The sequence below is a fragment of the Microplitis mediator genome, chromosome 6, assembly GCF_029852145.1.
Source record: "Microplitis mediator isolate UGA2020A chromosome 6, iyMicMedi2.1, whole genome shotgun sequence".
NCBI lineage: Eukaryota > Metazoa > Arthropoda > Insecta > Hymenoptera > Braconidae > Microplitis > Microplitis mediator.
Window position 1 is genome coordinate 21,051,974 of NC_079974.1, and position 19,235 is coordinate 21,071,208.

A 19,235-nucleotide genomic window follows, 5' to 3' on the forward strand; every position below is an offset into this window, starting at 1 on the left:
TAGCGTAAAACATCGCAATATATGTAGTAGCACAAAATATATATATATTTATATATATATATATATATGTATGTACAAATATTGTATTTTTGTTTAGTAGTTTTACTAATTACGTAAAAACCGGTGAAATAATAGCGCTCATACTATTTTTAAATATATTTATATATATTTATATATTTTAGGGCGCATTTATTCATGCGTTCGGAAAAGTTTTTGAAATGTACAACGTAATTGTCTATCAAAACATAAAGTCCATCAAAATTTTATCTCAATGATAAGTAGATATATTTATAAACGCATATATATACGACAATTAGCGAGTTGAAAACAGTGATTGAGACAAATAAATCTCTTATATGTTAAGTATATTTACTGTGTTATTAACATATACTTAATATACTTGTTTATCATCTGTAATTAATTAAATAATTAAATAATTTAAATGAGATATTAATTAACAAAACAGTAGTAAGTAAATATTTTTTTTTTAATAAAATTATTACTAATAAAATTTATAAGATTTTTGAATATATATATATGTTATTTTGTAGCAACGGTTTTTTTTGCGCATCTATAAAAATTTAATCTTTAAGTAGAATTTTTCTTATGATTTTTTCAAAAAATGCCGTAAACTCTTTAAATTTTGAATTTATCAATTTTTTCAAAGAGACCTTTTTTGTAGCCAATTTAATTTTCTATAAAAATGTCTTCTGACTTTTTTATGTAATTTCAAAATTTCGAGGTAAAAAGAAAATAATTACAATTCAAAATGTCATCGTTGCGAATTATGATCGAAAATTTTAATTATAAATTTTCAAGATCTTTTTTTTTAGTTTAGAAAAAAACGTTGCGACAAAATAGTCTGATATATATATAGATAAATTACAAATATATTTTTTTATTTTAGAAAATGAAGCCATTAATACCAAAAGCGGTAAATAATTCAAAAGAAAAAGAAAAACATTTGAATTATTTAAGAAATAAATTGAATCAATTAATAAATGTCAATTATAATCTGGCAATTTATAATGTACTGGCATTACTATTTGGGATGTTATTATTACTCATACTGGGCTGGGTTGTGATAATAAATCAGCGTACAATATTAAACGAAGAAATTCATTCCGAAAACAGCGTATCCATTTTCGAGACTTTCAAATTACCGATGATCAATATGGATACCCTAAAAATTTACGATTTCAATGAACCGATGGCGACTAGTGCAGAGTGCAGTAATATTGCGCGTGAATTGCGTTTTGATTGTCATCCGGAAAACGGAGCATCCGAATTGGCTTGTTATGACAGAGGATGCTGTTGGGAGGCAATTAATAAAGACATAGACGTTATTTCCGAACGTGTTCCTCTCAATATTCCCTACTGTTTCTATCCGCCAAATTGGAAACTATATAAATATACCACTGATAAGTTGAATGCAAGTGCCGGCAATTTTACGGCCGATTTAGTAAAAACAGGGGACTCATTTTACAAAAATGATTTGGAAAAAATCAGGATGCAGTCCATCGAAATCGATGAAAACATTTTGCAAGTCAAGGTTCTTATTTATGTTATCAATTAAGATCTGTCTTAATTCAAATTATTAATCAATTCTAATTATTGTTTTTAAGATCTTTGATCCAGATCATAAAAGACATGAGCCGCATTGGCCAGTAAGAAATTTTGTACCGGAACCTAAAATTGATAAAAAATCTTATCAATTTGAAATTGATAATTCAAAACCAGGTTTTCGTGTCAAAAGACAAAAAAATAATGCCTTAATGTAATTATTTATTTATAAATTTTTTTAGATCAGAATCAAAAACAACTTCCATCAAATTTTTGGTAAAAAAAATCGTTGGAAAGTTTTTGAATCGACAATTTTGAAAAGTATTAATTAATTTTTTTTTAAACCAATAGATTTGATTCCTTGAAAGCTGGTGGGTTCATTTTTGCTGACCAAATGCTTCAAATAAGTACACTCTTGCCCACGCACAATATTTACGGTCTAGGTGAACACAGAACGCACTTAAAATTGAATACAACATGGCAGATACTGACAATGTTCAATCGGGATCAACCACCAACTGAAAATTCAAATTTGTATGGCTCACATCCATTCTACATGATAATGGAAGAAGAGATTGGTGTCTGCCATGGCGTTTTGTTTCTCAACAGCAATGCTATGGGTACAATTATTTGATACTTCCTCATAAAATTGTCGAATTTGTTCATTACCATTTATTGATAATTAATTACAGACGTAATATTGCAACCAACGCCTGCATTAACATTCAGAACAATCGGCGGGATATTTGATATATATTTTTTTATGGGTCCAACGCCTAGTGATGTTCTTACACAATATTCTAAGGTTGTTGGCAGACCTTTTATGCCACCTTACTGGTCACTGGGATTTCATTTATGCAGGTTATTATTACTTTGATTATTGATAATCATCAGGGTACAGAAATTTGTGCTCAACAATAAGGATAAAAAGAATTCGCCCAAATTTTTTTATATCAAAATGACGATCGCGAACAAATTCACGTGAATTAAATTAAAAGATATATTCAAATATCGAATGCATTGAAAGAATGTCGAAATTGAGGTTGTGAAAAAAATACGTCAATAAGACAATCAACAGCAAGTTAATTAGCAAGACAACGAGCAAGACCGTCAGTACGACGAGTGATCAATTGTCTTGCTGATGGTCTTACTAATTTTCTTGCTGGTGGTCTTGCTAATTATATTGCTAATAGTTTTATTGACATATTCTTTTGACAACCTTAATTTCGACGGCTTTTATAACAATTGATATTTGCATATATCTTTTAATTTGATTTAGGTGAATTTGCTCACGATCATCATTTTGGTATAGAGAAATTTGCGTGAATTTTTTTCTTTATTCTTATTATTTAGCACAAACTTCCGTACCCTGATTATTAATCATAATGAATATTAGTAACTAATTATTTTTTTCAAAGATTTGGTTACGGGTCTCTAGAAAAAACTAAAGAAGTTTGGAACAGAACTCGAGCTGCGAAAATTCCTTTCGTTTGTATTTCTATAAATTAATTTCTTCAACCATAGTTCAAAAAAGTCATTTCCTGTGAATTCCGATACTGAAAACGCGATTTCAATTTGATTCCACTGAAAATATTCTGTGATTTCTTTAAAAATGATTAACAGGAACATAATTTTGATCAAAAAAATTCCAAAATTTATGGACTGTGACTTTTCCGAACTAGAGTTACCAAACAATTTTCCGCTGAATAGAAAATATTCAACAAATTATTTTTTGATTCTCGCAACAGGATACCCAGTGGAATGATTTAGATTACATGGACAATAATAATGATTTCACTTACGACCAAGACCGTTTCAAAGATCTTCCGGGATTCGTAGAAGAAATTCACGCGGTACATAAACTAAATAATCAAAAATTATTGAATTTATTGTAAAAAATTTATTTTGTAGGCTGGTATGCATTACATACCACTTATAGATCCCGGAATATCAGGGTCTGAAACGAAAGGTTCGTACCCTCCTTATGACGAAGGTCTGCGCTACGACATTTTTATAAAAGATCCTGAAACAAATGCGCCGTTTATTGGAAAAGTATGGAATCGTATATCCACAGTATGGCCGGATTTTACTCATCCAAATATTAGCGACTACTGGTACTTTATGATGAACAGTATGCACGAGAAATTTCAGTATGACGGAGCATGGATCGTAAATTTATTTTTCTATTTCTACTCAACAATCAAAAATATTCAAATTTTTGTACCTAAAAATTGGAACGTTTTTCGCGCAACTTACGGGGTAGTTCCGGAAGTTGGTGGTGGCTTCAGATTTTTGGCTGAAATACCAACATCTGTATGCGAAACATTTTTGAAATCTAGTCATCCATTAGATTTTTCCCAATCAAATTTTTTTTTTTCGTTTTGTGAAAAACGTTCCGATCTTCAGATGCATAAATTTTTCTTAAATTTAATTTTTTAAAACTTAATCAGGACATGAACGAGCCCTCAAATTTTTACAACGGGCGTATCAATGGATGCCCAATAAATAATTCGCTGAATTACCCCCCATACTTACCCAACGTTGTCGGCAATTCCTTGGCATCAAAAACAATCTGCATGGATGCGAAACATTACATGGGATCGCATTACGATGTCCATAATTATTATGGAACTGCTGAAGCCGTAGCCACTCATGCGTAATAAAATTTATTTTATTAGAAAAATTAATTAGCCTTTTAATTAATAAAAAATTTTTTACGACAGTTCATTGATTAAAATTCGTAACAAACGGCCATTTGTTGTTTCACGCGCGTCCTGGGAAGGTCACGGATCTTATGCTGCTCATTGGACTGGAGACATTTACTCTAGTTGGTAATTGCGATTCGTGAATTTGAAATATTTTGATGTAGATAATTAGTGTGAAGAATTTAATTAGTTATGTTGATGAATGTTATTGTGTAGGTATGATTTGAAAATGAGCGTTCCTGAAGTATTGATGTATAGTTTGTTCCAAATTCCGATGGTTGGTGCAGATATTTGTGGGTTTGATGGCAATACCACAGAAGCTTTATGCAATCGTTGGATGCAACTAGGTGCATTTTATCCATTTTCACGCAATCATAATTCCGATGATACCATCGTAAGTTCATTATTATTTTTTTAAATTATAATTAATCAATACACTGAAAAAAAAGTCAAAATCTTGAGTCACGAAAATGTTTTGGAAAACAAACGTTTTCGGGAATCAAGTCAAGATTTTCTGAGCCAAGAAAATTTGTCTCGATTAAAGAAAATTCGTTTTGGTCAGAGATTTCTATTTTATCTGAAAAAATTGAGGTTTTCAAAAAAATTTTTGAATAAAGAAAATTTACTTTCAGTCGAAGAATTTTTTTTCTGGGTACAAAAAAATTTTTTTGTAATGAACTTTGAATTTGACATCACTATTAATTTTTTTCAAAAATTCTATATGATTAAAAAAATAATTAATTGAATTTTACTGACAGTAAATCTTGAAGACCAATAAATTTTTTTTTTAATTCTGAGTAATACGAAAATTTTTCTTCGAATTTTGGCGTAAATTAATTTTATTAATTACCTGAAAAATTAACTTTAGAAAATAAAACATGGAGTCAAAATTTTAATTTTAATGTTTGTAGGAACAAGATCCAGTGGCGATGGGTGACATGGTTGTTAAATCATCTCGAGAAGCTTTGATGATACGTTACCGATTTTTGCCATATCTCTATACACTTTTTGCACGTGCTCATATGTACGGAGAGACTGTCGCCCGTCCATTATTTATCGAGTAACAAATTTAAATCAATCTAGTAATTATTAATTAATTATAAATGAAAAAAATTAACAATTAATGATATTTTTTCAAGATTTCCCACAGATCGTAATACTTGGGCTGTTGATACTCAATTTTTATGGGGACCTTCATTTCTAATCGTCCCAGTGCTCGATGAAGTATTCAAAAAAATTAATCAATTTATAAAAAAATAATTATTACTCAATAAATAAACAATTTTTAGGCGAAAGAAGAAGTAGATCCATATCTTCCAAAGGGAATTTGGTACGACTTTTACAGTAAGTCGATGATCACTTCCAAAGGACAGAATTTCACCTTCCATGCCCCGGTTAATACGATACCTATTTTTATTCGCGGTGGTTCTATTTTGCCAGCCCAAGTGCCGGGTAAGACGACAACTGAAAGTCGTAAAAATAATTTCGAATTATTAATTGCACTCGATGAAAATGGGCAAGCCGCTGGAGAATTATTTTGGGATGACGGTGACTCGATAGGTTTGTCTCAATCAATATTTAAAAGTGTATAGAACTTTACGCACTGTAAGAAATTTTCAGAGTAAACGCGAATTAAACCCGGAGTGAAATTCACTCCGAAGCGGAGTTTATTTCAATATGGAAATTTCGAATTGGAGTGAATGCGGATTTAAATAAAATCTAGATCATGCAGAAATTACTCTGCTGTAAAGACAAACTCGAATTTAAATGAAAGTTCTGTAAAAAAATATAAACTTTCGCAAGAATTATTAATTAAGAAATTTTTTAAAACTTCATTAAAAAATCAAAAGTTCGCTCACATGAAAATTCAAATGCGTTCACATCAAGTCGAAATTTGTTATTTTTTATTTTTAAATTTCATTGTTCCGAAAAAAATTCACATTAAAGTTCTAGTATTTTTATTTTTAATGAACATATTAATTAATTGGTTAATTAATTTCTAATTATAGATACTATCGAAAAAGGAGAATATGTTTTCTTAAAATATAATTTGAAAAATAGAACACTAGTATCAGCGGCTTCAAAAAATAAACTTAAGGAAGAAATGACTTTAGGAAAAATTCAAATTATGGGAGTAAATAAAAATGTTAATAAAGTTATGATTAATAATAAACAAGTAAAGTATACATATGACAAAAAACGATCGGTAAGTAAATTTATGAATAAATTAGTGGTATAAATTAGTCATGAGATTATAATAATTTTATTTATTTTTTCAGTACTTGACAATAAAACCAATAAATGTTAATTTACAAGAAAGTTGGTCACTCGTGTGGAATTAATTTTTTCTACGATTATTGTTTTTATATAAATATATTAAACATTTTATACGTGTTTATATTTTTTAATGGTAGTTATTACCATAATTATGATTGTGATGACTTTATATAATTTTATACAAGCATATAAATATATTTTAGAATTTTTATTCAAGCGAGTGTTAACAATTTTTTTTATAATAGAAATATAAATATAAATAATAATCAATATTTGTTTTATTTTAACTTGTTTTAAAAAAACAGACTTTTGAAATTATGTGTACTTGAAGATCAAAAAGTTTTTCACGCAACGAAAATTAAAATAATTTATGAAATTTGTGTCTAAAGGCGAATTTAGGGGGAGTTGGGGGTAGCCGGTCATTTTCGGCTGACGTATGAAATATTTCCGAAATCTAGATCCAGTAGATTTTTTACTTTTTATTTCTTTTTTCTTATTTTCGCTCAGCAAAAACGTTTCGATCTTCAGGTACACAAAATTATATGGCACTAAAACAAAATATTATTTAAAAATATCAAAAGCTAAAAGATATTTTTTATTTTCAATTCAAAATTAGTACATTTTTATTTTGTAATGAATTATAATTTTTTTCATTCAAAATTTCGGCTTTTTGAAAAATTCGCTTCGTTGAAATTTTAAATTTTAATTTTAGAGTCACGTCAATTTAAAATTAATCACAAGGATTTCAAATTTTTGTGTTAGTTAATTTTCTTATTAAATATACATATATGAAATTTAATTTCATATCCAAATTAAAAAATTAATTCAATTTTAACAAAAAATCCAAACAATTTTGATAACTTTTTTTTTTACATACACTAGAACTTAATTAGCGGATTTATAACTTAAAAATAAAAATTTAAAAGAAATCCATTTATAAAAATCTTAAAAATAATTTTTACCAATTCCTCTTTTTAATAAATTTTCAAAAAATTTAATTTTTGAATTTTTTATTCCACATTCCTCTTAATTCACTTGTATTCTAAAGTGATTGTTATTATTTTTATATGACTGATATTTTCAGAAATTTAACAATTTTCGGATTTTTTTTCTACAATTTCATATAGAAAAAAAAAAAAAATAAAAATATGCGCATGTAGAAAATTAAAAAAACTATAAGTGCAATTTTAAAAAATTTTTTTTTTTTTATAATTTGCGTCTTTTAAAAAATCTAAAACTTATTAGACATCCGCTAATTTATGATATTGAAGTTAGCTGATGTCTAATAATTTTTAGACTTTCTTTTAGACGGTCAATTATAAAAAAAAAAAAATTTGAAAAAATTGCACCTGTAGTTTTTTAAATTTTCTACATGTGCATTTTTTTAGTTTTTAATTTTTTCGTAATTGATTTTTTGAAAAAAAAATCCGAAAATTTTTAATGGTCTGCTAACTTCAGGATCATGTTAATTTCAGTATCATTATTTTTTAGCTACAAAATATCGACATTTATTTCAATTTAAAAAATCATATCTTTGTCCTAAAGACTAAAATGAAAAAAAAAAAAAAAATAACTAAATATAATCTAAAAAAGCTAAAATATGTAATTTCAATATTTCTTTTCTGTTCACTGGTACCGGATCTTATGTATTATGTGAAAAAAAATACAAGGTTTCCCTTATCGTCAAGTCAAATGATGCCCTCGATGACCTCAATCTTTATTCAGTGACTCGGATCCATAACAATGCGACGTATTTTATTTATACTTTTCGCTTCATAAAGAAAAGGTTTTTTTTCTCATTCATTAAACTTTTTGATAAACATCAAAACATTATTCACAATAAAAAAAACTACATATGCATAAACCATAAACTTTTTGGAACAAATCAGAACAAACTTTGGTAAAAAGTCTTTGTAAAATTCTCTTTGGAAGTAAAAAAAATTAGTACCATTTATCAGTCAGACATTTGACAGAAACAATAATCGCTTAATTTTTCTTACACGTATAAAAATCCTAAACTATCAACTACAGTATCGATATATAAGAATATCATGTGTCATATATTAATAGTTAATATCATTATTGTCTGTTCACATCAACTTACATCTAACTATCGCAGTTTTTTTTAGTAATGATCTATAAGTAATTAAACTGATATTCGACCACATTGTCGGTGAATAATTTTTCTAAGCAACAAAAGTAAAAGCCAAAGTTATCTAACTACTTAACAATATAAACTTCCGATACATAACATAACGTAAAGACTATAAATTTGGCATTAAATAATTATTAATAAAAGTGCACTTAATTAATTAAAAATTTTCATTAGCTTTATCCGTAATCAACAAACTTATGGCAAGGCATTCAAAGTACAAAGCAAACAGTACACTTACAATATAATATAATTAATCAATAAAACAATCAATGGCAAGGGTCATTCAGTAGATGGCACCAGGATTTTTATTTATCACACAAAAATCCAGTATTTTCTTTGGCTCTCATAAAAGTCAATAATAATAATGGCGATACGCTTTAAGTGGCTGTAAGAGTCTCAAGTATTTCTTCCGGGCTCTTATTAAGCTTTTTAAAATTCTCCCAGTGTTCTTTGGGCACAGTCCATTCAAGAAAAGTCTCAATGTTCTTTCTCAAAGTCTCCAATTCTGTAAGCTCGCCAATGAAAACCGGGTCTTTGCCCGCCGAGACCAAAGAATCTTGGAGAACTTCGTCGATAAGCCGCTTTCCGAAACCCAGCTCGTCGAGTTTCTCGGGTTTCGAAATCCTCTTTAGCAAAACCGCCAGCAGTAGCCGCATTTTTTCTATACTCATCAAACGGTAACTTCGCGTCTCATCAGCAACAACACTGGCCGCCAGATCTTCGTCAGTTAGGCAAATTTTTTCGTGGCTCTCCAAATCGTTTTTGATCCGGAAAAAGCTGTTGCAGTTTTTACAGCTGTAGGGTTCAAGTCTTTTGTGTATGCACTTCATGTGCTTTTTCCAGTGCGGCAGTTGAGTGAATCCAACATTGCACTCGGTGCACTTGAAAGGTCTCTCGCCAGTGTGACGTCGTGTGTGTAATTTAAGGGCCGTCGAATGGGCGAATGCTTGCCAGCAAACGAGGCACCTAAACGGCCTCTGGCCTGAATGGGTGCGCTGATGAACAGTAAGCTGGGATTTTTGGGCGAATCTTTGGCCACACGTAGCGCATCCGTGGGGTCTTTCTTGGCAGTGAGTCCTCATGTGCTGAGGCAGGTGTCCTTTGAACGTTTTGTTGCAAATCACGCACAGGAATGACTTGACGTCTTTGTGCAGGCACTCAAGATGCTTTTTCAGCGCATCGCGTCTTATGAATCCGCGTCCGCATATATCACACTTGTGGTCTTTTTGCCCGTTATGACGTTTCATATGCAAAGCCAAATTCGCGGGGCATGTAAAAGTACCCGAGCACAGCGAACAGTGGTAAGGCTTTGCGTGACTATGAACCCGACGATGTTGCGCTAACTGCCCACCCCGTGCAAAGCTTTTACCGCACTCGCTGCATTTGTAAGGCTTAAAACCAGTATGCGTGCGTACATGCAGCTTCAATCGCTCTTTTAGGGGAAATTCTTTGCCACAATCGTCGCACTTGTAAAAAGGTCCGTCTGCGTGCACGACTTTCCAATGGTTTCTCAATCCGCCGCTGCCTTTAAACTTGGCATCGCACATCAGGCAACAGTATTTTTTATCCTCGGTATTTTTAGTTCCATTTTTATCATTGTCGTTACATTCTTCTTCAGATTTACTCGGCTGCATACTAACTTCACTCTCTATGTTGTTATTTTCCGAATAATTCTCCTGAATTTCTTTTTCGCTCAAACCCTCCCCTACACTGGCGACATTTTTTGCATCTTCAGCTTCCAATGACGAACCGACAATTTTCCTTCGCTTCTGCCGCTTTTCTCCAGACTGCCCACTAAAGTTATTGGCCATGTCCTTAATGACATTATTCGACACATTTTGGTTGCTACTTTCGTCACTTTCAACTCCAGAAGTATGTTCCTGCTGATAATAATAAACTTCGTCTTTCAAATAAACTTGTTTGCGTTTTTTCCTAAGGTTATAATTTTTCCTAGCAGTTTTAAATTTTTTCTCACCCTCATTTTCTCCATAACCATTTTGGTCCACCTCAGGTTTATGAATTTCACTTTTGCCTTTTTTCACCCCATTACTTTCTATTTTACGAAAAACTTTAAAACCCTGGGTATCAAATTCACTTTGTTCCTGGGTAAAACTTCTTAATACTTTAAGCCCATCTGTAGTCCCTTCATCTAAGTCCTTAAATTCCCGCGTATCCTTGATACGTGACTGTTCAACTGGCAATAGTTCCGTAAGTTCAACTTCTTCTTGCTCCGTGGACACTTGGGACAATACAGTTTGCTGTGTATTTGTCATTTTAACCAACGTTAAATATTTTTCCTGCTCACAATCAGTTGTCACCGGGAACTTGTTACCGCAAATATTTCTTTGGTATCATTCATTTAATTATTCTATCTAATCGATCTACACTTGCGCCGTTCCAGAGACTTTAACGCTTTGAGCGTTATCAAACAAAGAACAAACATAACGACCTCTTATCAATATATACATCCATATCAACATCCACATCCACATCCACTTACACACACATACATGTGTATTAAATTTTATCAAACTCGCCAAGGCTACACTTGCAGAAATATATATATCACTTTTGTTTAAAATAATTAAAAACCGAATAAATTATGTCAGCTGTCACTCACTGGTGACATTACAACTTATCAGATTATCTAATTAAACAACCGAATCATGATAACAATAATAATTATGACAATAAACTGTTATCTAGAGTAGGATCTAGAGTATAAAAAAAAAAAATAAAATAATGAGACCTATTTAAAGTGTAAGACCGATCGCACGAGCGAAGCTACTTCGACTGACCGCCGGCACAAGTCACACCCGGAAAACCGTCCATATGTCTGTCCCTTATCATTGAGTGCGTACACACATTGATGGAACGTTTAACTTACTTATACACACGACTTCACATCCACACACAACAATCGCACGCATGTAAGCAATAAAGTAGTGGACGTGAGAGGTTTTATCGAAGCGTTATCGTCACACAAATAATTTTAATAATGCGTGTCTTCCTCTACTTACACAACACTCTTACATTTATATTTCCATGTGTAAGTATCGAATACCCGGTTAATCAATAATATTATTTATAGATTAACTTCCGAAGAATTATCAATCGATATGTTGGTTATCGTTCCTCAATACCAGGCTTTGTTTGCTGAAGTATGTTAAGTTTAAATATATTTGAGCGTCGAAATTACTTGAGGGCTTTTTCGATGTTTATTGCCGGTCGATAAACTTGACGTGGCCAAGGCGTTGGAATCTCCGTGCCCGGAAAACGTTTCCGATATAGAGCTGCCTTTTTTTTCTTTTCAAGGCAGGCAGCTGCGAGCTGGAGAAAAGCTTTTTTCCAGCGAGCAAAAGTGTAGACTAATTCACTATGTACCCGGTTTATGAGAGTTACTTATTATTGCGCGCTTTTTACCGCGCAGCCGCAATAATAAGGTCGATATTGTCGGCGCGTACCTGCGAGCTTTCACCCTCTTTTCAATGCTTTTTTTATATTTTTATTTCTACTCTTGTAGGAACAACTAATTCGGTTCTTTGTCCTCTGTCCCACTTGCCCTCTCAACTCAGATTAAAACTAGGACCTTTGACTTTTTCTTCAGTCTATTTTTCTTATATTTTTTGGACTATCTTTGGAAATGTTACTGCATAAATTATCTTATTTGAATTCGGCTGTTAGTTTTTGTGGACTACTGCTTATTTAACATGAACTAGTTTTATGTTTTTGTTATGGGTGAGTTGTAAAGACGATTGATGACTGACGATTTGCGATTGTATATGATGACTAGAGTGGATAACACGAATAAAATGTGAGGACAACGTGAGTATAGTAGCGAAATTAAGATTATAAAGAGCTGTGTGAGTGTGTTCGAGTATGGGAGCATTCGTACGTGCCCCTGCACGCCGCTCCTAATTAAATGACTTCCGGTGTGGCCAGTACGGCTTAAAGACCAAGTTAGACGCTGTTACGATAGCTTATTTATTTTATATTTTTATTATTATTAGTGTAGAGTAAGTCCTTTCCCAGTAAGTCTGCTTCAAGAGGTTTTTGTGATTAAGGCCCTTAACCCCCCGTTTAACCATCACCATCTGTAAAGAAAGTTTAAAAATTCCAAAGCTCCGTTTTTTTAAATTCAGACATGCTAATTTTATTTTGGTTGGGACGGATGCTAAGGATTGTGTTACGTGGTTTTTTGATTAGCCTTGCTCTAAATTTATAAATTTTATGATAAATGTGGCTGACCTCAATGCAGTTTGTTATTTATGTATGCCAATATATCTGATTAAATGAATGATCGATTTTATTTGCCGAGACTTTGTTGAAAAGTTTGTGATAAAGTTTTTTTGGGTTAAAAAATTCAGGTGAGGTAAAATGGTGCAGAAATTTTGTAACTCTTAGTGGGGGAAATTGAGCCGGCATAAATTTTTCATGTAACAGACGAGGCAAAATGAACCCCAGGTTTTTAATTCAGCTTTTTAAAAGCGGGAAGGAATGGGTCAGCTAAAATTTTTAATAAAAATTTTTTGTCAAAATTAAAGTTGGTCCATTTTGCCTCACATGATAAAAATGAGGTAAAGTCGACTCTTTAATTTTTTCATGGAAAATTTAAAATGGTCCATTTTGCCCCTACTGATATGCATGGGGTAAAATAGACCACTCGTAATTTTGAATAAAGAAAATTTTTCAAAAAATTAATTGAACAAAATTTTAGTGACTACTTTACTGAAGTTGTTTTGAAAGTTGGATAAAATGAGCCGCGTAAAATTTTAGTGAAAAAAATTTTTACTAGCAAGTCATAAAAAATGAAATGAAGACCCTGATTAAACAACTGAATTCGATCGAATTAAACATAATTAAATTTTTAATTCTATTTAATTCAGATAAATTCTGTACCTAACTTAAAAATGAATTTTGTCTAATTCGGCAGGAAAACCAGAATTTGTCCGAATTAAAACGAATTAAAACAATTCTATTCGGTTTAATTCTGATTAATTCGAAAATAATTCTCCAATTTCTGGTTCTGAAACCGAATTAAACTGAATTAAAACGAATTTGAAATTTTTAAATCGGTTTTATTCTGTTTAATTCAAATTCAAATTCAAATTTTCAATTCAGTTGAATTCTGTTTTGCAGAATTCGACAGAATATAACAGAATCAAAATTTTTAATTCGGTCGAATTCAGTTGTTCAATCAGGGGAGCCATCTTACCTCACTCTAAAAAACAATTTTTATTGACTTTGTACTTAATCATGATAAATACGAGTCAGTAAAATGTTCAATGATAAGAAATAAAAAAATAATCGAACAAATATAGAGAAATGATTTTAGAGTAAAATAAAACATCGCGTGTAAACTATATAGATTATCAAGAATTTGAGTATGTGAGTAAGTATACACATGTAATGTATGTACAAAGGAGCGTAGGAAGGGAGTAGAGCATGCAGAGAAAAATAAGCAATACGTATAATAGAGTATTAAACAGAAATGAGAGCACACGCACGTGGATATCAACAAGAAAACCACGCGCGCGCATTTAATCTCTCTCTCCCTCTTTCTCTCTCTATCACTTAAAATTATTTCCAACAGTGACACACGTATGTGCGCATTGAACTTCCCGACTACACTCTCAACCATCAAGTCTCTCAGTCTCGTCTAATAACAAGCGAATAAAATTCATGCATTTAAATCCCGCTTCATCTACAATACAAACTCCCACAAAAAAATTCAAGTATACTCTACATATAATAATCAAAAAGTACTTACAAGTCGGCTCAAAGTATTATTCAGTTTCCCGAAAAGTTATTTTTATTTAAAAGACCGTGACGAACAGCCCTACCCTCGGTTCGCCATCTTTGATTCACATACATCCTATATTATATATTATACCTCTACCTTCAGTCCGCTAGAGGGGTAAAAAGAGCGAGAAACTTTTATTCAATGAACAAAGAAACCCACATAGATCTTAGTACTTTAGTATAGTTTCCTACTTTACACACAGATGGACATGCGCTCCCGAATCTGGACTGTACCAACCAAAGTTTATTATACGCATCAGTTAATTTTAATATTTTTCGTTATGCATCAGCTCTTTTTGCGCATCACTGATTCCAAATGAGCTTTCATAACCCGATTATTATTTTTTTTTCATTAAAAAAAATTAATTAATCCTCTGGTTTATTTTTAAAAATTATTCCCGCTAATTTTTGAAAAATTAATTAAATGCTTTTATACTTCACTGCATGAATAAAAAAAATATATATGACTGTTGATTGACATATATATTTGTTCATATATTTAGAAAATTTATGAATCCCTTTTTTATTAACTGTAAATAAAAAAAATTTTTATAGATGTCTCTAGTAGTCGAAAAAATTTGATAAAAAACGAAAAAAAAGAAATTGACATTTGAAAAATAAAAATATTTAGAAAAATTATTAATTTATAAAAAATATGACTGTTTAGAAAATTATATAAATATAAAAATTGTAAAATCATTGATGGTAAAAAATTCGCGAGACGTCATTAAAAAAAAAAGACATTAATTAAAATCGAAAAAATAATTAGTCTAGTAAATTTCTTTTATAAAAATTTGCTAGTGAAGTATGTGAAGTTTGAAGTTTAAAATTGCAGTAAATATCGAATAGTATGCATCCAATACCGTCAGCACGTGCGCACGCATCCTACCGTCAAGTACTCGATGTAAGTAGAAAATGGTCTTAGTGCAGACAGTGTGGTGGCCGAGTGTGGCCACATCTGGCCTCTTTTGTACGACTATTTTCTGACTTACCCCTTTAACCCGCGAAAATTTTCTCTAAGGGTCTCGAAACATCTCCTAATTTCGAGCGCCCGTTTTTTTAAACCACCGAAAAATAAATGTGAAGTGACAGTTGACATTCTATTTATTTTTCTGTTGACTCGCTCCTGAACTCCATCTCGATTCAGTCTCACGCGTGTGCCACCAGTTGCTCATTGCATAACAGTGAATCTTTATCTAATAGAGTTTCCAAAAATTTTTGAATACTAAAATTCGTACAATTTTTCAAAATTTTTTTTTGTAGCAATCAATAGATTTGTTTATTTGTTTTATCGACCGTGTTGTGAATTACTACTGTTTTATTTTAACAAAAATACTTGGGCGGCGTGATACTCTGCTGGCCTCTGTCGGTGAGTTGTTATCATTTTATCTGTCATTAAATTTATTTGGAGCAAGGATACTAATTATTATTATTTGTTATTACAAATATTATATATTTTTTTTATAAAGGATATTCATAAATAATAACCATAAAAATATAATTTATTTAAATCAATCACTTTAGAAAATTTAACGTTACCAATAATATAATTTATGACTCTTGTATCATAATATAACTTATATATATTTTTTATTGTATATAAATATATGACTGTCATTTCATGACATCATTTTTTGTGCTCACGTTTCAAGCATTTCTTTTCAAAGCATTTTTTTTGTAGTCCTTAGTTCTAATTTTGGAAGACCGCTCATAATTTTTACATTTTTTTGGAAAACACAGACCGAAAAATTGTTTTAGCGGCTGAAATTTTGACATTACATAAAAAAGTCAAAGGAGAATTTTGTTGAGAACTAAATGGGCAACAAAAAAGATTTTATTGAAAAATTTGATAAATTCAAAATTTGAAATTTTGGGAATTTTATAACAAAATAATCAAAATTTTTTGTATGCTCTGCAAAAATATATCATATATATGATTAATACGACAGATAGAGATACTTTTGGAGTAATAGGGGAAATTTGTTGAGAAGTAAGAGGGCAACAAAAAAGATTTTATTGGAAAATTAGATAAATTCAAAATTTGAAATTTTGGGAATTTTAATACAAAATGAATCGCAATTTTTGGTATGCTCTGAAAAAATATATCATGTATATGATTAATATGATAGAGATGCTTTTGGAGTAAAAGTAACGATAAGTAGAATAGCGTAATTTTGAACTTTTATGAAAAATAAAAATATTTGAAAATTGGAAAAAAATTTGTCGATTCAAAAAATGTCACAGTGTAATATATTTATTTATATAGATGTATATAATGAGGTAATATATAAATCTCGTGATTGAATGGATATAAAACATAAATTTAGACATAAAGAAATAAAAGATAACAAGAAGCATTAAAATTTCAACAAATAATGAAGGTGTGAAAACTGGTTATTATGTGAAAACATATTTTATATTTATTTATTAATAATTGCAACTTAATTTATGACTATTTGTTTACTGAAAGAGCGTTTTTTTTAAATTTAATGAGGATAGTTAGCAATTATTTATTACAGAATAGAGGATATTTTTTAGTGACATCTTAAATCCGTTGCGTGAGTGGTTACATGCTGGCAGTCATATGTAGTTATGTACTGTATTATATGTACGTAGACTACGTAATAAGATAGAATCATCTGGTCTGGTAGTGGTGTAAATACAGCTCTGATGCTTTAAATTACCATTCGAGTTAAGTGCAATAATTTATGGATCTATGAATATGAAATAACCTACAGTATTAGATTTTTCAAAAACTATCGCGTTTTTTGAGATTTTAATAGTAGGGGAGTGGTCATTATCAATAGAGGATAATTTTTCGGGTGATTAGTACGTAATTTCGAGCAATACGACCTCCAACATACAGAATAATTTTCAAAAATTTTTAGTGTACAGTAAAAAAAAAATTTGAAGTCATTTTTAAATTTTACGGCAGCAGAGTTCAAAATAAAAAAAAATTAATTTTTCAAAAATTTAAAAATCATTTAATTATAAATTTTAAGTAAAAAATATGAGCTCTGGTAAAAAAAAAGTTTGGCGAAAAGGAAAGTGTGAACCCAAATAAACCGCGTGTCTGAGCATCTACACCCACGTGGCTGATGCTCAAGAGCACAGCTGTGACTCGTCTTTTATTTTGTTGCTTTTTTTACTTCATTCCACGTCGTTTCGCACTACTCGAGATCCATAAATAAAAAAAAACACAAGGTATAGTAGCTCAACAGTTAAAGTCATTCGTGTCGCGACACGTTTTGAATATTACTCTTGTCTGACACACTCATTTTTTTATTTCTATTTAGATTTTTATTTTCATTCGTATTCCATTTTACACTCTCTTCCTTTAATTCCCTCTCTCTCCCTCAGCTTCTCGTTTGACGTGACCCCACCTTACCCTCCGGATAATAAAAGCGACGTAAAAAGTCTCATCCGAAGTAACGACGATCGTCAGGATGTAGTAACAAAAAAAAAAAAGTAAAAATACATAAAAGACGATAGTGAGATGTCAAAAATGTCAGCTTTCAATTTTGTTTTATTTTTATCCTTACAGATAAAAAATCTCTGCCCAATTTTTTATCGTCTCGGTCGTTAGTAATCAAATTAATAGAGTAAATGGTCACACGAAAAAAATCTAAGAGTATTTTCGAGTGGCCACTTTGCCCCGCCATTTTATAAAAAATCACGAAATAAAAAAATTCAAATCCATCATTTCGGAAAAAATTATTTTTCGAGTGTCCACTTTGTCCAGATGAAAATTTTCTGCTGTCTCATTTAATCCCGCTGTTACTATATATATAAATATAAATATAAATATTGAGGAGTAAAAAAGAGAATGAAATAATGAAAAGGAGAGATAATCCTCGTCGGATTTGCGCTCACGTACAAAAGCCCGAGGCTCTCTCGGGTAAGAGTCGATTACGAGCATATGCGCTGGGTCTCTCCTGGGCATTATATACACCCGGTCAGATTAATTCCACGTTCGTTTAATATTTTTTCATGCTCTTATCTCCAGAGCTCTATACATACATGCCTATATATATTTATATTTATAAATGTACAGGTTATATCCTCCCGCGAGTTTTACCGGACACGCGAGGATCAAATCAATAGACGGCTATATATTATAAGCTATATTATAAATATATATCTACCTACCCACATACACACACACATATATATATAAACTGACTATCTTTGTCTATGATAAATAAATCCTCTCAATTTTATTTATTTGCCACTCCCAATCCTCGGCTGTAATAGTAATCAGCTGGAGGCAATAACCATTTATTTAATTAATATCGCGATTAACTCAACAATTAATTATTTATTTATTTTTATTAACGACCGCCTCAAGATAATTTTAACACCAAAAGATATTTGAATCCCAGTAAAAATTTATTACAATGGATCTCAACCTGTCAAATTTTTTACCCCTGATACTTTTTTTTGTTTGACAAAATTTTAAAAAATTGTCCTGCTTCCCATACAAAGTCGCCGTTAATGGAAAAAAATGCCGTAGATCGGCCGATGTCTGACTGCCGTCACTCGGCTAAGCATTGGCAATTAGTAATGGCCCAAACCTGGTTAATTACCAGCAGCCGTTTAATTTTTTAAACGACGCTGCCGATGGCTGGCCAATGAATGGCTGCTTACGACTGGCCGATTATCGGTTCGCAACGTTGGGCTACTGTTGGTGAATCAGTGTTCCATGATTGATTGTTGTTGAAGTAGATTGAATA

At 31.1% G+C, this 19,235-nt stretch overlaps 3 protein-coding genes across 3 annotated transcripts in view; 2 read left to right on the plus strand and 1 right to left on the minus strand.

Annotated features, from left to right (window-relative positions):
- Positions 1-99: 99 nt before the first annotated feature.
- Positions 100-6,761, plus strand: LOC130669254 (lysosomal alpha-glucosidase-like). The gene is made up of 16 exons (XM_057472023.1): positions 100-468; positions 908-1,552; positions 1,626-1,777; positions 1,915-2,183; positions 2,256-2,424; positions 2,982-3,051; positions 3,312-3,416; positions 3,475-3,732; positions 4,014-4,219; positions 4,287-4,394; positions 4,485-4,662; positions 5,180-5,328; positions 5,408-5,492; positions 5,558-5,828; positions 6,278-6,474; positions 6,548-6,761. The coding sequence occupies exons 2-16, from the start codon at positions 911-913 to the stop codon at positions 6,608-6,610; spliced, it is 2,922 nt and encodes a 973-aa protein (XP_057328006.1). The 5' UTR covers positions 100-468; positions 908-910; the 3' UTR covers positions 6,611-6,761.
- A 748-nt stretch (positions 6,762-7,509) lies between these two features.
- LOC130669256 (zinc finger protein 260-like) lies at positions 7,510-14,584 on the minus strand. The gene is made up of 2 exons (XM_057472024.1): positions 14,471-14,584; positions 7,510-12,794 (listed from the first exon to the last, which is right to left on the minus strand). The coding sequence occupies exon 2, from the start codon at positions 10,971-10,973 to the stop codon at positions 9,078-9,080; it is 1,896 nt and encodes a 631-aa protein (XP_057328007.1). The 5' UTR covers positions 10,974-12,794; positions 14,471-14,584; the 3' UTR covers positions 7,510-9,077.
- Positions 14,585-15,423: 839 nt separating this feature from the next.
- Positions 15,424-19,235, plus strand: part of LOC130669316 (protein N-terminal asparagine amidohydrolase) — a 33,071-nt gene continuing 29,259 nt past the window's right edge. The window contains exon 1 of the mRNA XM_057472119.1: positions 15,424-15,871. The gene's annotated coding sequence lies outside the window, so the exon portion shown is untranslated. The remainder of the gene's footprint in view (positions 15,872-19,235) is intronic.

Excerpts from the sequence above, each read along its gene's own strand:
- LOC130669254 (XM_057472023.1), top strand. The coding sequence starts at position 911 with ATGAAGCCATTAATACCAAAAGCGGTAAATAATTCAAAAGAAAAAGAA. Across the intron at positions 2,425-2,981 it reads CTGGGATTTCATTTATGCAG|ATTTGGTTACGGGTCTCTAG; the intron begins GTTATTATTACT and ends TTTTTTTCAAAG. Across the intron at positions 4,220-4,286 it reads GAAGCCGTAGCCACTCATGC|TTCATTGATTAAAATTCGTA; the intron begins GTAATAAAATTT and ends TTTTTACGACAG.
- LOC130669256 (XM_057472024.1), bottom strand. The coding sequence starts at position 10,973 with ATGACAAATACACAGCAAACTGTATTGTCCCAAGTGTCCACGGAGCAA.